General features: G+C 43.9%; 1 protein-coding gene and 1 long non-coding RNA gene across 2 annotated transcripts; both read left to right on the forward strand.

The window, feature by feature from the left end:
- The first annotated feature begins 58 nt into the window (after window positions 1–58).
- On the forward strand, window positions 59–8,034 carry NFXL1 (NF-X-like 1). The gene has a single exon (XM_008791058.6). The coding sequence runs from the start codon at window positions 4,433–4,435 to the stop codon at window positions 7,742–7,744; it is 3,312 nt and encodes a 1,103-aa protein (XP_008789280.4). The 5' UTR covers window positions 59–4,432; the 3' UTR covers window positions 7,745–8,034.
- Window positions 8,035–9,150: 1,116 nt separating this feature from the next.
- LOC149750950 (uncharacterized) lies at window positions 9,151–11,054 on the forward strand. The gene is made up of 2 exons (XR_016399034.1): window positions 9,151–9,751; window positions 9,854–11,054. It is a non-coding gene; the product is annotated as an uncharacterized LOC149750950 (long non-coding RNA).
- Window positions 11,055–14,357: the final 3,303 nt, after the last annotated feature.

Raw genomic sequence — 14,357 nt, forward strand, 5'->3', positions numbered from 1 at the left:
TATAGGTGTAATCTTATTAATAAGTGGGGTAGCTTATTGTCCCATTCTTGTGGTCATGATTGTGAAATGCTTTGATGGCCAGGGGGCATTCATCATAGTTCATAAACTTCCTGGAAATTTCCTCCTGGCTCCCAAAATCTGTTAGCTTGTCTACTTGGCGCATTTGGGTTTTGTTTATGGGGCAGAAGCTAGTGCGCTGCATTTAGATGATCTACATCTATCTCTCATAATATTGATTTGTCACAGGAATTGAACAGTTGCTATAGAGATTCTATAAAACTGAAAATTAGTTTACATTTGCTTTCTAGGTAGAGGAGATCCTGAGTAAAAAAAAGAAAGAAAAAGATGATGTTCTGCAAGTATGGTAGGGTTATCTCTTTAATATTGATTTTAGAATACTCTCCTTCTTATGTTTGTCAGATTTTCTTGATGCTATATATGAAATATAGTACAATTTTGAGCTTCTGGAAACGTTAGATTTAATAGCTTATTTTATCTTATGTATGAAATAGTATAGAACCAGGTCCAACATGTACCCATTCCTATTTGGACTTGTTTACATAGCAAGCAATCTAATTAGAATAATTTGGAGATGGCAACTAAGGTAGAAACCTGAGTTCTGTAAGAAACAATCACAAGCTTATTTGCATATAATAGCCATTGCCTATAAAATTGGGTATTCCAAAATACACACATGCATGCATGCATGCATATAAAAATACAAAATTTGCTACAAAGCAATAGAACAATTACGGGTTTAGTCCATATTTATGGCTTCCTGTCTACCAAAATCTGCTAGGTCTACATGGGAGTAGACCAAAACTATCCTTGACAACCAGATCATGTAGCATAATACCTAATCTATAGACAATGAAATTGATGACATAGAACCTACCTTTCCACATGACTATCAACCAGGAAATCCTTTATGGAAAATTTTTGTTGCAATTTCATCATGGAAAAAACAAGATGATGGAAAGTAATGCATGACATTGAGGCGTTACCCATGGGCCTAGTGCTCCCATGGTGGATGATGAGCTAGTGCATCATGTGGCTGCCCACTACTCAACTCATTAGTGATTTGCTTCTACAATTTAACCCCTCCATGTACCTCATCCAATCATACATCAGTAATCCAGTCTCCCTCACCATCATAGTTGTTTTTGTCCTGGTCCCTGCCTATCTCTCCCAATATAGTTCCAATAAGGTTGCAAATTACAGAGCTTGCCATTGTAATCAGATCCTCTAGAAGTATAGCATCTTTGTTGTGGAGGACCTTGAAAACCATTTCTTCAAAATCTGAAATGTTCTCTTGATGAAATTTTGTAGTTGTGCATGTTGGTGGTTGAAGTGGTCCTTATCATCACCATGGCGATGGGTATGATCTTATTGAAACTAACCAATATGGTCCTTCCAACCTTGATGATAGGCTTAAAATTATGTGTGTGTGTGCGCGCATAGCCCAAATTAATAATGTTGTGCTAGCCTGTATTGAATTATGAAGGAAGGAAAGAATTATTAAAATAAAATATATTTTAATTTGGATACTGTATAATTCATTGTTTACCTTTAGGAGCTGTGAATTCTTCTTCTTTGGATCTCCATTTTAAAACCCATATGTTGGCTGCTGACCCTTCTATCTAATGTAGACAAAAGGGAATTTGGTAGTCCAAGGAACATGTACCTATGGCATTCTACTAGGTAAATCCCTTGTGATTGCTATAATTTGGGCTGCTCACTCTTCTTGATCATATAGGTAATGCATCTTGTCAATAGCACCTATAGCATTCTGTTCATGGATGATAGATTATATCACTTCCCAAAAATCCAAACTATGAGCTTACAAATATATGTACAAAAGTTAATGATAATTAGTTACCCTTAATGCTTGTCTATTGTCTCACTTGAGTGTTGAAACATCTCATAAGCAAACAATTCATGGTGCCATGCCCAACACACAACAGAAATAGCACTAACTGGTCCTTGCAACTTATGCCTTTTGAATCAGCATGCAATCCCCCTCACCATGTGGTATCACAGGATGCAGTGAACATGGTAGTCGTTATCTAGAATTAGTGGATAGATATTTTAATCTTAGACGATGACAGCGTATTTCCCTATTTTCATAATGCAAATGATCAATGATGCTAGGGCAGAGACCTACCAAATTTGCAAATGAGACTAATATTGATAAACTAAAGCTATGTGCCAAAAAAAAGGGCATGGGCCTCTTGTAGGTGGCCAATTGGTTGTCATGTTAAAAAACTCATGTGATGGATGAGTTCAAAGCAAGTCAAACCTGCAAACCAACTGATCATTTGATGGTGCTGATAAGTAATATGGATTGTATGAGCTTGAGTTCGGTAAAAAAGATAAGATATAGAAATTATTCCTATGTTCCATGCTTCTCTTCTCCTTTTAGAAGAAATTATTTGCATCCTTTTGTTGTGATGAGTAATCCTAGATATGTGTTGCATGCTCTTGACACTTGATTCTTATGTTTATGTTATCACTTGCAAAATTTTATGTAATTTCAGGCGGTCGAGTAAAAATTTCATATTCTTGAGGAGTTCTTTGGCACTTAATTTTTGCTATGGCTTTTACTAAATTGCAATTTTGGTCTCTTCTATCACAATGACATATCGAGACTGGAGCAGCTAAGTAGTTTGGATTAACCAAAGTAATTTGTTGGGCTAATGAACTTACTGAAATCCATAGGCTTATGCTACTATTCTGCATCATCTCATCACAACTAACTGGCTGATGGTTTGTAAAATGATGATCGTAGTCATGAGTAAGAACAAGAAACTGGAGCTACCTGATAATTTTCTAGTTTGATACTTTGTTCAGAAAAAATAATCAAACATTCAATAGAAAATTTTACCTGTAGATAAAGCAAGAGAAACTCGACAGTCTGTGATTGCACTTGACTGTAGGCTGGATGCAGCCAAGAAGGCTGTAGTGCAGTAAAATTGACTTATGAGTAAATACTGATCCCACTTTATTGTTTTATGATTTCACCACTTCGAGTCTTATGGATGATGCTTATGTGACTTTTAACTTTAGTTAGCTAAGGTTTGGCCATCAGAGATTAGTTGGGATCATTGTCTTATCTTTCAGGCTATTAGTGGTAAGTTCGCTACATAATAAGAAGCTGAATCCAACCATACCTGACCAGAGCCCAATGCACATTGGGTAGAGTATGGGTTTTAACATTCCCGAACCCGACCTGAAGATCCGATGTGTCTCATGATGTGTTTAAATTTATGAGGTTTCGCCCAATCTAATCCTTCATTGATTCGGTTTAGCGAAACCCGCACTCTGACCGGCCTAATAGCAACCCTATATATGATGGAGAATGAAGTTTTTGGCATTGAAGTGAAATGAGCCTTTAATTTCTTCTTCATGACATGGAACACATGCAAAATGCATCATTTAACCTAGAGTTTAGAATGAAGTTTTGGTTGATCAAATTAATAGTAAACACAATAGATTGGCTTTAAGAGCTGAGCCTTAGGTCTAAACTATACTCATTTTTAGTGGGGTTTCAGATGAGTCAATTTAAAATTTGACATTTTCTATGTCCAAGTCCGGCAAATGCTAAGCTCTAATCAAGAGGTGAAATTGAAACAAGGACTCTATGAAACTGCTTTGAAAACTACAAAATCTATTAAAACCCAAAAAGGTCTCCCTACACTACCAGACCCCATGTCTAATGGAAACTTCCAAACCCCTTCTCCAAGTAACCAAACCCCAAGTCTAAACCTCTTCTCCAAGTCACTTTGGAACATGTTCTGGTCAAGGAGGGGTCTCTAATGCGACGAAAGAAGAAAAACAAATTCACCACCCATTGTCCAGCCACGTGGCAGGTAGATATTGGCATTTCTTTATGGAAATCATCCATCCCGCTTAATTATCTCAGACAAGACAAAACAAACCGAATCGCAACCCTCCACGTTCCGACGACCATGTGTCTTCTCACACCACCTCTCCAATCACAGCCGTCCGATGGAGATCCAACGCAAACAACCTCCCCACCACCCCGAGAAGAATCAAAGATAAAAAAATCCATATGAAATGCCGTTGGTACCAAAAAGATAAAAAAATCCAACGGCCTGTGATCGGCCCCCTCTCCGCCGCTTTCCGCGACCGCCCACCGGGGCACCCATCCCGTTCTCCGCCAAGCCTCCTCCCCACCTTTAAATACTCGCCGCCTCCACCTCCATTCCAGCCCCAAGAAAATAGAATCCAGGGAGCAAGGAAAGAAGAAGAAAGGAGGAATAGTCCGTAGCTTCCTCTCGCTCGCTTTCAGCCGGTATAACCCACCCTCTCTCCCTCTCTGCCTTCCTTGTTAGGGTTAGTATTAGGGGTTTCCATTCCGAAGGCCACGGAACGGGATCCGAGATCGAGGGTTTGGACGGATCCTCGGACGATGCAGCCGGCCTCCTTCGAGAGCTCCCGCCCCCGAAATGACCGGAGGACCGGTGGCGGCGGCGGACCCCGTCCTCACCACCGCGCCGCTGCTGGTGGAAACCGTCAGGAATGGGTCCCCCGCGTATCCGCCTCCTCCGCGGCCTCCATCCACCAGCCGCCGTCTTCCGGCGGTGATTCCATCAACATCCCCGGCCCTAATCTCGGGCACAACCGCCATCGGAACCACCACCCTGCCGGCCCGGCCTACGTGCCCCTCCCTGCGCACCCGGCGGAGGCGCCGCCGGACGGGGCTGATCGGGGCGCCGTGCCGCAGCTGGTCCAGGAGATCCAGGATAAGCTCGCGAAGGGGGTCGTGGAGTGCATGATCTGCTACGATATGGTCCGCCGATCTGCTCCGATTTGGTCCTGCTCCAGCTGCTTCTCGATCTTCCACCTCCCCTGCATCCGGAAGTGGGCCCGCTCCCCCACCTCGGCCGACATCTCCATCCCTGCTGCTGCCCCCGATGGCGGCGGCGGCGGGTGGCGGTGCCCCGGGTGCCAGTCGGTGCAGGCCACCCTGGCCAAGGATCTCACCTACACCTGCTTCTGTGGCTGCCGCCGTGATCCCCCCAATGATTTCTACCTCACCCCTCACTCGTGCGGCGAGTCCTGCGGGAAACCCCTCGACAAGAGTCCGCCGTCGTCTGCCGGGGATGATGACAGCCGGTGCCCCCACGTGTGTGTTCTCCAGTGCCACCCGGGCCCCTGCCCGCCCTGCAAGGCATTCGCCCCCCGCCGGCCGTGCCCGTGTGGCAAGAAGACCATCGTCCGGCGGTGCTCCGATCGCAGGAGCCCATTAACCTGCGGCCAGCTGTGCAACCACCTCCTCTCCTGTGGCCGCCACCGCTGCAATCGTGTCTGCCACACCGGCGCTTGCAGCCCCTGCCATGCCCTCATCTCCGCCTCATGCTTCTGCAAGAAGAAGACCGAGGTTGTGATTTGCGGGGATACGGCGGTGAAGGGTGATCTCAAGGAGATCGACGGGCTTTTCTCGTGTGATTCCATTTGTGGGCGCACTTTCTCTTGTGGGAATCACCACTGCAATGAGAATTGCCATCCGGGCCCGTGTGGGGAGTGTGAGCTCTTGCCCGGAAAGATCAAAACTTGCCACTGTGGAAAAACTGAATTGAAGGAGGAGAGGGAAAGTTGCTTGGATCCGATCCCTACCTGTTCAGGGGTTTGTGAAAAGCTCCTCATTTGTGGGCTTCATCGATGCAAAGAGACTTGCCATGAGGGGAACTGTCCGCCGTGTTTGGTTCAGGTCGATCAGAAATGCCGTTGTGGGTCATCGAGCCGGACTGTGGACTGCTACAAGGTTTCCGAAGAAAGGGGCAATTTTGTGTGTGATAAGCCATGTGGTCGGAAGAAGAACTGCGGGAGGCACCGGTGCAGCGAGCGCTGCTGCCCATTGTCCAAGCCTGGCGCCCAGCTCTCAGGGGATGATTGGGATCCACATCTTTGCTCGATGCCATGCGAGAAGAAGCTTCGATGTGGGCAGCACTCGTGCCAGCTGCTATGCCACAGTGGCCACTGCCCACCATGTCTTGAAACCATTTTTACTGATCTTACCTGTGCTTGTGGGAAGACATCGATCCCTCCGCCACTCCCTTGTGGCACTCCGGCCCCTTCATGCCCCCACCCTTGCTTGTTCCCCCAGCCTTGTGGGCACTCAGCCTCGCACACCTGCCATTTTGGGGATTGTCCACCATGTTCGGTCCCTGTGGCAAAGGAATGCGTTGGAGGGCATGTGCTGCTAAGAAACATACCTTGTGGGTCGAAAGATATTCGTTGCAACCAGCTCTGCGGTAAGACTCGGCAATGTGGATTGCATGCTTGTGCGAGAACCTGCCATCCTCCTCCTTGTGATACTTCAGGTCTCTCTGGCTCTGGCTCTGTCTCTGGGGTGAAGGCTTCATGTGGGCAGGTCTGTGGTGCTCCTAGGAGGGATTGCAAGCACACTTGCACTGCTCCATGTCATCCTTCAACACCCTGCCCCGATCTCAGGTGTGATTTCCCTGTTACCATCACTTGTTCTTGTGGCCGGATAACTGCCAGTGTGCCCTGTGGAGCTGGAGGCAGCACAAGTGGGTTCCTTGTAGACCCAATGTTTGAAGCCTCTATCATTCAGAAGCTCCCTGTTCCCTTACAGCCAGTGGAAGCCAATGGGAAGAAGGTGCCTCTTGGACAGAGGAAGCTCACCTGTGATGAGGAGTGTGCGAAGCTGGAGAGGAAACGGGTCCTTGCGGAGGCATTTGACATAACTCCCCCTAACATGGATGCCTTGCATTTTGGTGAGAACACTACAGCATCAGACTTGCTTGCTGACCTCTTCAGACGAGAGCCGAAGTGGGTGTTGGCTGTGGAAGAGAGGTTCAAGTTCATGGTGCTTGGAAAAGCCAAGGGAGGTGCATCAAGTGGCCTCAGAGTCCATGTCTTCAGTCATATGTCGAAGGAGAAGAGAGATGCTGTTAGGCATATAGCTGAGAGATGGAAACTCTCAGTCCAAGCAGCAGGTTGGGAGCCGAAGCGGTTCCTAGTAGTTCATGTTACACCCAAGTCCAGGCCTCCTGCTCGGATCCTGGGCTCTAAACCCGGCATTCCAGTAACTGCTCCCCATCCACCGGCTTATGATCCCCTGATCGACATGGATCCTAGGCTTGTCGTTGCAATGCTAGACTTGCCAAGGGATGCAGATATAAGTGCATTAGTTCTGAGGTTTGGTGGAGAATGTGAGCTGGTGTGGTTGAATGACAAGAATGCTTTAGCTGTTTTCGGGGATCCAGCAAGGGCGGCGACTGCTCTAAGGCGGTTGGATCATGGGTCTCCTTACCAGGGTGCTGTAGTGGTTCTTCATAATGCTGGGGCATCAGGTCCTTCGGTGAGTAATGCATGGGGAGTGGGATTGAGGGTAGGGGGAGTGACTGCAAAGAGCAGCAATCCATGGAAGAAGGCTCTTGCCTCAGAATCGGATTCATGGGGCGGGGACTGGTCTGGCGGGCCTGATGCAGCAGTGCCTGTGCCTGTGTGGAGAGGGAACGAAGCTGCCCCAATCTCAGCTTCCTCAAACCGGTGGAATGTTCTCAATTCAGATGTGGGTATGAATTTGATGTCATCTGACTCAGTGGAGGATCGTGGTTCACATCCTGGGTTGGAAGGTGGTGTGGTGATGGAATCAAGAGCAGGTGGTTTAAGTTCAGCAGGGCAGGGTGATGGAGTTGGTAAGGTAGAGATGCCTGAAGAGGTGGATGATTGGGAAGAAGCTTATGAGTAAGAGAAAAGCAGGTAAAGTTTGCTTGCTTGCTTTAATCTTTTTGTTTTTTTGGTTTGGCAAGATTTTCCAGAATCGGTGGTTAATGTGAAGAAATATATGGGTGGTTATATACCTATTGTGGATTTAAAGTTATCTTATTCATTCCTCTGTGGTTTCCTTTTTGTCAGAGTTCATTGAGGAGAATCGTGCATTTAGTTTTGATTACTATTTTCATCATACTCTGTATCTATGTGTTACATTTTTTGAACATGATGAATGAGGATTGTGGATAAGGCTCGCTGTTGCAGATATTTTTGATGCTGTGAATGCTATGGTTTGGATTCAGTTTTATTCTTCTGAGTGCTACAGGGTTCTAGGAGAGCTGATATCTTGGTCCTCTAACGTTTGTTGGTTTCTGGTGGGAGCAGTGATTTGAAAGTATGAAGGATGAAGTGTTCAGATGGGCTGGGTTAGGTTGTCGTGCGTTGCATAGAACAAGGAATGTCCCAATATTCACACATATCAAATGGTATCCACTTCATAGTTATCGACTTAAATTTAGGGCCAACTGATGACCTGATATCAACCCTCCACATGTCAAAAAGAAAGATATCAACCCTCCATCCTTGCTTGGAACCAGCCATACCAGTATTTTACATGGTATTGTGATCATATGACTATTAATATCTTGCTTTACGCATGATTTTGTGTTGGTTGTCATTGAGAAAGTTGTGCCAAGCATCAAATAACGAAACCTGTTGCTTATCAGGGCTGCCAATGAGATACTCAAGAACATCTGGGGCACAGCTTTGCAACAAAGTTATTGATACTTGCTTTAACCATGAACTAGCTTGCATTGACCTCGACATGGAGCGTGCGTCTCATGGATGTCATTAAATCTGGTTTCAATTGCAGCATTCTGGTTGATGGATATGCCTGCATTTAGTGAGATCGGTAGGAAAATTTGATCACTTGGAATGCGATTCTCAATGGCCGTGTCCGCTAATCAAGTTATCGAGGAAGCTTGAGAGGCTTTTTTGTAGAAGGGAGATCTTCACTTTTGCTGCTGCTACATGGTCCTGTGGTGCTTTAAGGTCTTCAGACAAAGGGAAGTGCATGCTAGAGCAATGGTTTGTATGGCAATGTTTTTTTGTGGGGAACTCTCCAATCGACATGTATGCAAGCATCTGCATTTTAACAGATGAGAGAAAGGAGTCAAACGAGTTGGCAGTCAATTATTTCTAATTAAGTGCACCTTGGATGCCACAAGGAGGCTCTGAACATGTTTCTAAGAATGCTAAGAGGTTGGCTTGTAAGTGTGACAAGTTCGATTTAGGGAGTGGCCTCATGGAATGGTGCTGCATTGGCTGATGTTGAGCCAGGACCTTTCACGGCTACTTCGTGAAAAGACTGCTAGATTCCGAAGTGCAGGGATTGATACATATTCAAAAAGCGGCTGCATGAGAGAAACTTGTCAGGCTTTTGATAGGTTGGAGAAGAGGAATGAGGTCTCCTGGAGTGCACTGATCAGAGGGTTTGTGCAAGAGGAACAGGCAGATGTTACTATTAGTGAAATCTGCAAACATCAAGCCAGAAAAATTCAGGCTTGTCAGCCTTCCAATCCGCTCAGTCAACCAACGTTTTGATGTCGATCGAGGTAAAGAGATTCATGCTCGCATCATTAACACCGTTGCTCGACCAAATATAGTACGAGAAACTGAGCTGGTTCGTGCGTATCGTAGATATGGAAGGTTTAGGAGAACACCTGAAAAGAATGACATGGAAGTGCCCGAACTCTGCTATAAAATGCAGCTTCATGGTGTAGTGCCAGATTGTTTTTCTCTGGCCAAAGCACTTTCTGCAAGCACTACCCTTTCAGACCTAAAGAAGGGTAAGCAAATCCATGGCTTTATGATTAAGAACAAGGTCGAAGATCACAGAATTTTTTGTTGTGAGCTTGTTGATATGTATACAGGATAAGAGAGTCGAGACTCCACATGCAAGATATATGACTAAGCAACAGAAAAGGTATTGGTCATCCACATTGTTTTATATCCATGGTTGAGGAACATGGGATCAAAGCTAATGCAGAGCACTACACTTGTATGGTGAATCTCCTTGGCTGTGCAGGCCTTTCAGACAATGCAAAGGAAGAAATTGATAGAAAATGCTGGTTGAGCCCGAGGTGTCTACCTGCGGAGACTGCTTGCAGCTTGTAGGATTCACAAGGAGCTTGTAGGATTCCCGGAGGCAGCTGGATTAAGATCGGCAATGAGAACCAAATGTCTGAGGCCGGGACCAGATGCTGCAGCCCCAAGCAGAGGAGATTTATGCTATTCTGAAGTGCTTATCTTTGCAACACACAGGACCTCAAGGTCGAGGAGGACTACTTGCTTCGACACAATGAAAAGATCAATGACTGGCTCAGGCATATGCCTCTCTGAGAGTTCTCCAGCACAAATATAGAAGACCAATTGCCATACTACAATAAAACTTGTCTCGTATACAGCCAACTGCCTCTTATAATCATAAAGGACAATGAACCGGTTTCATCATTTTAAAGATAGCAGCATTTTCTTGTAGGACTACTGGTCTTACAAGCTCCATAGATCAGGAATTATAAAGAAAACATTTACTAAATCATCATGGAGGCGAAAAGCTCAAATTGGCATGAGAGCTGCGCAAGCAAACAGAGATTTTCAGGAGAAAAGAAACCAAAAAAATACTGGCCCAAGATTTTTGGAGGAATACACGTAGTTTAAGATTCTATTTAGTATTGCTTTTGGAGGGCCAAAAAGCGAGAAGCTCTTTTAGGTGATTCTGAAATATTTGATAAAAATTTTGAAACAACTTTCTTCGTTCTTTAAAAGTTGAAAAATGTCTACTTAAAAAAAAAACTCCAATTTAAAACTTCAGGGCAAAAGCTCTAATTAGGATGCATTGAAAAGTTATTTTTTCTTTTTGGGGGAGAGGAGAGGGAACAAAAACTCACCTAAAAGACCATGGTTCGAGTCCCACAATAAAACATTTTAAAAACTAATTTAAAATATTTTTATTGCCATAATGATGCAATTAAAGATTTTAAGTTTCAACTTTATGATACTCTTTGTTACTTAATAATCACTCATAAAAATAATCATATTATTTATTATATCATTTAGACTAAAATTTTAAAAAAATTAATTAACAATACTTTATAATAACAACTATTGATAGTAGAATATAATAAAAATATCATCTAATAGAATATAATATAGCAACAAATATAATAATAAATATATTATATTATAAGATTATTATTCTATTACTGTTATTACTATATAGGGGAATTTGCTTCGCGGTCCAAATTTTGACCCCTGTATAACGAATAGTCCCTGTTGACTGTGCATTTAATAAGCGGTCCAAAGACATATCAAATCTCAAAAGGAGACCAAAATACCCCTGACCTGTTTCCTCTTCCGTCGTTCCTCGTATGCATGTCTTCATTTGAACGAGCCCTATTCAAAGTTCACCAATTCCAGCCCTCGTTCGTCCCCAATCTTCGTATCCTAATCCTCTCTTCCGACGGAAAGAATTCCATAAAAATCTCGCCCGATTCCGCTTGATTTGAACGCCTCGGTTTCAAACCCTAGAACTGCAAATCACTTCCCAACGGTACTCGATCTTCCTCTTTTTCCCTGTTTAGCCGTTCTCCTTTTGGAAAAGTAGAACCCTTCCGATCCGATTCTGAGGAGCAAGGAGATTATTTTCTGTCCCCTTCGAACCGACTTCGCCCTGTTCGTTTGTGGCGGAAGCTTAAGCGGAAGCAAGGAGATATTTTCTGCATTCCTTCAACAGGTTTGTCACCGCATACTTTCTCGAATAATGTATTGAACACGGACGTGATATGCAGTATTGTACGGCATTCCAGGTAGTTGTTGGAATGGTCCAGTGGTTTTGCGGGATTAATGGACAAAGAGGTTGTGGTAGCACATTTGAGAAATTTATTGTGGAAAATTTCTTCCATTCCGTGCTAATTGTTTACTTTGTTTTAGTTTTTAGGATGATTTATTTTTTGTTGATATTATCAAAAACATAATTTGTAACTATATTTGTGATGCAGAAATCTAAGATGGCCCCAAAGCAGAGTATCGGCCAAAAATCCTCTGTTGGCCCGAGTACTATGGTTAATGGAAGATGTTATTTCAACCACTTTGTAAATTTTATGGTCACCCTAATCCCATTCATGTCTGATGAACAGAAGAAAAGAATACGTGGCACTCCATTTGGGCACATGCTAGGTCTACCGTATATAAAACAGAGTAGGCCTGTCTTGGACACATTGCTCTCCCTTTGGGATAATGTTGAGGAGGGTTTTTGGTTTGGTAGGGTTATAGTGCCTTTTGTAGGGACTGATTTCGCACTAATCCTTGGTTTGAGTGCGACGGGTGATGAGGTGCAACTGCATAGGAAGGGGAGGGTTACGTGTGACCTCATCAACCGGTTTTTTGATGGTGACCACCAGAAAGCCAGTAGAGATGCAATTAAAAGTAGATTACAATTCCTTGTCGGTAAGAGCAGTCGACAAGATGTGGAGGATTTTACAAAATTATGGGTTCTTTATCTTTTTGGGACCATCCTCTTCCCAACCGTACGCTACTATGTCCCTAAGACATTATGTTCATATGTCGATGATTTAGACCGCTTAGGTTCGTATAGTTGGGGTCTTGCCGTTTTCTCTTTTCTTCGGCAGCAAATACCTAGTCTAGCCGATAGTGTGAAGACTAGGAACGTCACAGGCAAAGGGGTTGGTAGATACATGGATGGCTGCACGGTCGCCTTGGTGGTAAGCATCATAAGATGTTTTTTTTAAATTTCATTGTTACGATATATATATTTAGATGTAATTTGATGTTTACAATAATGAATGGCAGGTATGGGCTGTTGAGCATGCTAACAGCATTGTTGGAAGGCACCGGCCACCGTTCATGTATCCACGTCTCGTACGCTGGAACAACACCCCATTTCCCCGCAGGGTGGACGTGATTGCGGATGTTATGAAAAATTTAAAACGATTTGAGATTTGAATGTTGAATTCTTACATTAGAAATATTTTAACTTGTACGTTAATTTAACTGTTCGAATGCTTTAGGTTATTGAGAAGTTAGAACCAAGAGAGGAGGAGTTGCACCTTCTCTCAGCTGGAAGGCCACAATTACGTGTGCCTGATGAGAGGCGTACGGAGACAGAACATCAACAATCCGTGCACGACGGAACTCAGGTATTAGCAGCTTACTGTGACATAGCATTTACAAACACAAATATATGCACTTTTGAATTGGCATGCACTTTTCACTTGTCGGCACATAGTTCAAGTCTGCACACATTGATGTATGCCTACAGTTTGTTCAATTCATACAAGCTAATTCATTATTGTGTTGTTTTAGATTCCGTCATCCAGCCAAAGTGATCGACATCCACTGCGGGAAATTCACACACGTATCACAGTGCTTGAGACGTGTTTGGTACAACATGGTTTTAGTTTAGCAGACCCTCATCCTATTAGGGATGTTGAGAATACCCGCATAGAACAGCTCGATAAGAGGGTGTCGACAATAGAGAAGGTCCTACGAGATAAGGGCCTTCTGGTTGATGACAAACCTGGTGAGCATGCTACTGTTCCTCCTGAGGTAAGCATGCTTCCTCTGTATAAGGTCTGACAAGTTAACTACCAGTTCTAGTATGAATCGACTTGCTTGATTTAAACAACCTCTTCCTTGGTTACGTGAAGGAGCATACTACAGTTGATCCACCTATTCACGACGATGCTCTTCAGAAAGATCATATGCAGCATAGTGCTGATTCGGTGGAGGTATGTAATTTTTTGGTACGTAGTGTTCGCAGTTTTGAGAATGGTAGTATAAATTGTCTTGAAATGCATTTTCAAATCAGGTTATTTCGTCCACTGATGCTGAAGCTAAGAAGAAACAGAGAGCTCCCAGGTCATATGTGTCCTCCTTATGCAAGCGCGTGAAGCTGGGAGCACGCGAGCGCAAGCCATCGGAGAAAGCTAAGGCCATATCAGACCAGACAAAGACCTATAAAAGGGCTAAAAAAAGGGTCAAAGTTGCCGAAAAAGGTGAGGTTTGTACGGGAATTACTATTGTGTCCGAGGATTCGCCCGCTCGGTCAACCAACATATTCGACCCACCGACAAGTTCATTAATGGAGCTCCAAAAATCGGCTCCAACAAGGGAGGAAACCTCTCCCCCGGGAGCGGTATAGAATTGTTGTCTCGTCCATATGTGTTTATTTATCCATATTGAATTTGCTAAGTCTATACAGTTAAGTTTCCTAACCAAAATATCTGTCGTCAGCATTTATTTAAAGTTAACGATGTTCAGAGAGTGGCACTGAAACGTAGCTTTCATGGGAAGGGGACAAGTATACTCCCTATTAGGTATGAAGAAGCTATTAAATTCTTCCTCGAAGAACATGAGTTTGGGTAAGTTAATTATATTAATTGACCGTTTTTGACAATTATCGCATTTCAAGTTTCTTAAACATAACTGTGTTATGTAGGGATATAATATGGGAGGACGAAGATCGTACCAAACCTGCATGCAGCCCTGATGCCTTAGTGCAGCTCCTGCAT

The sequence above is a fragment of the Phoenix dactylifera genome, chromosome 18 (genome assembly GCF_051530095.1).
Source record: "Phoenix dactylifera cultivar Ajwa chromosome 18, Ajwa_hap1_PhDact_Kaust_v1.1, whole genome shotgun sequence".
NCBI lineage: Eukaryota > Viridiplantae > Streptophyta > Magnoliopsida > Arecales > Arecaceae > Phoenix > Phoenix dactylifera.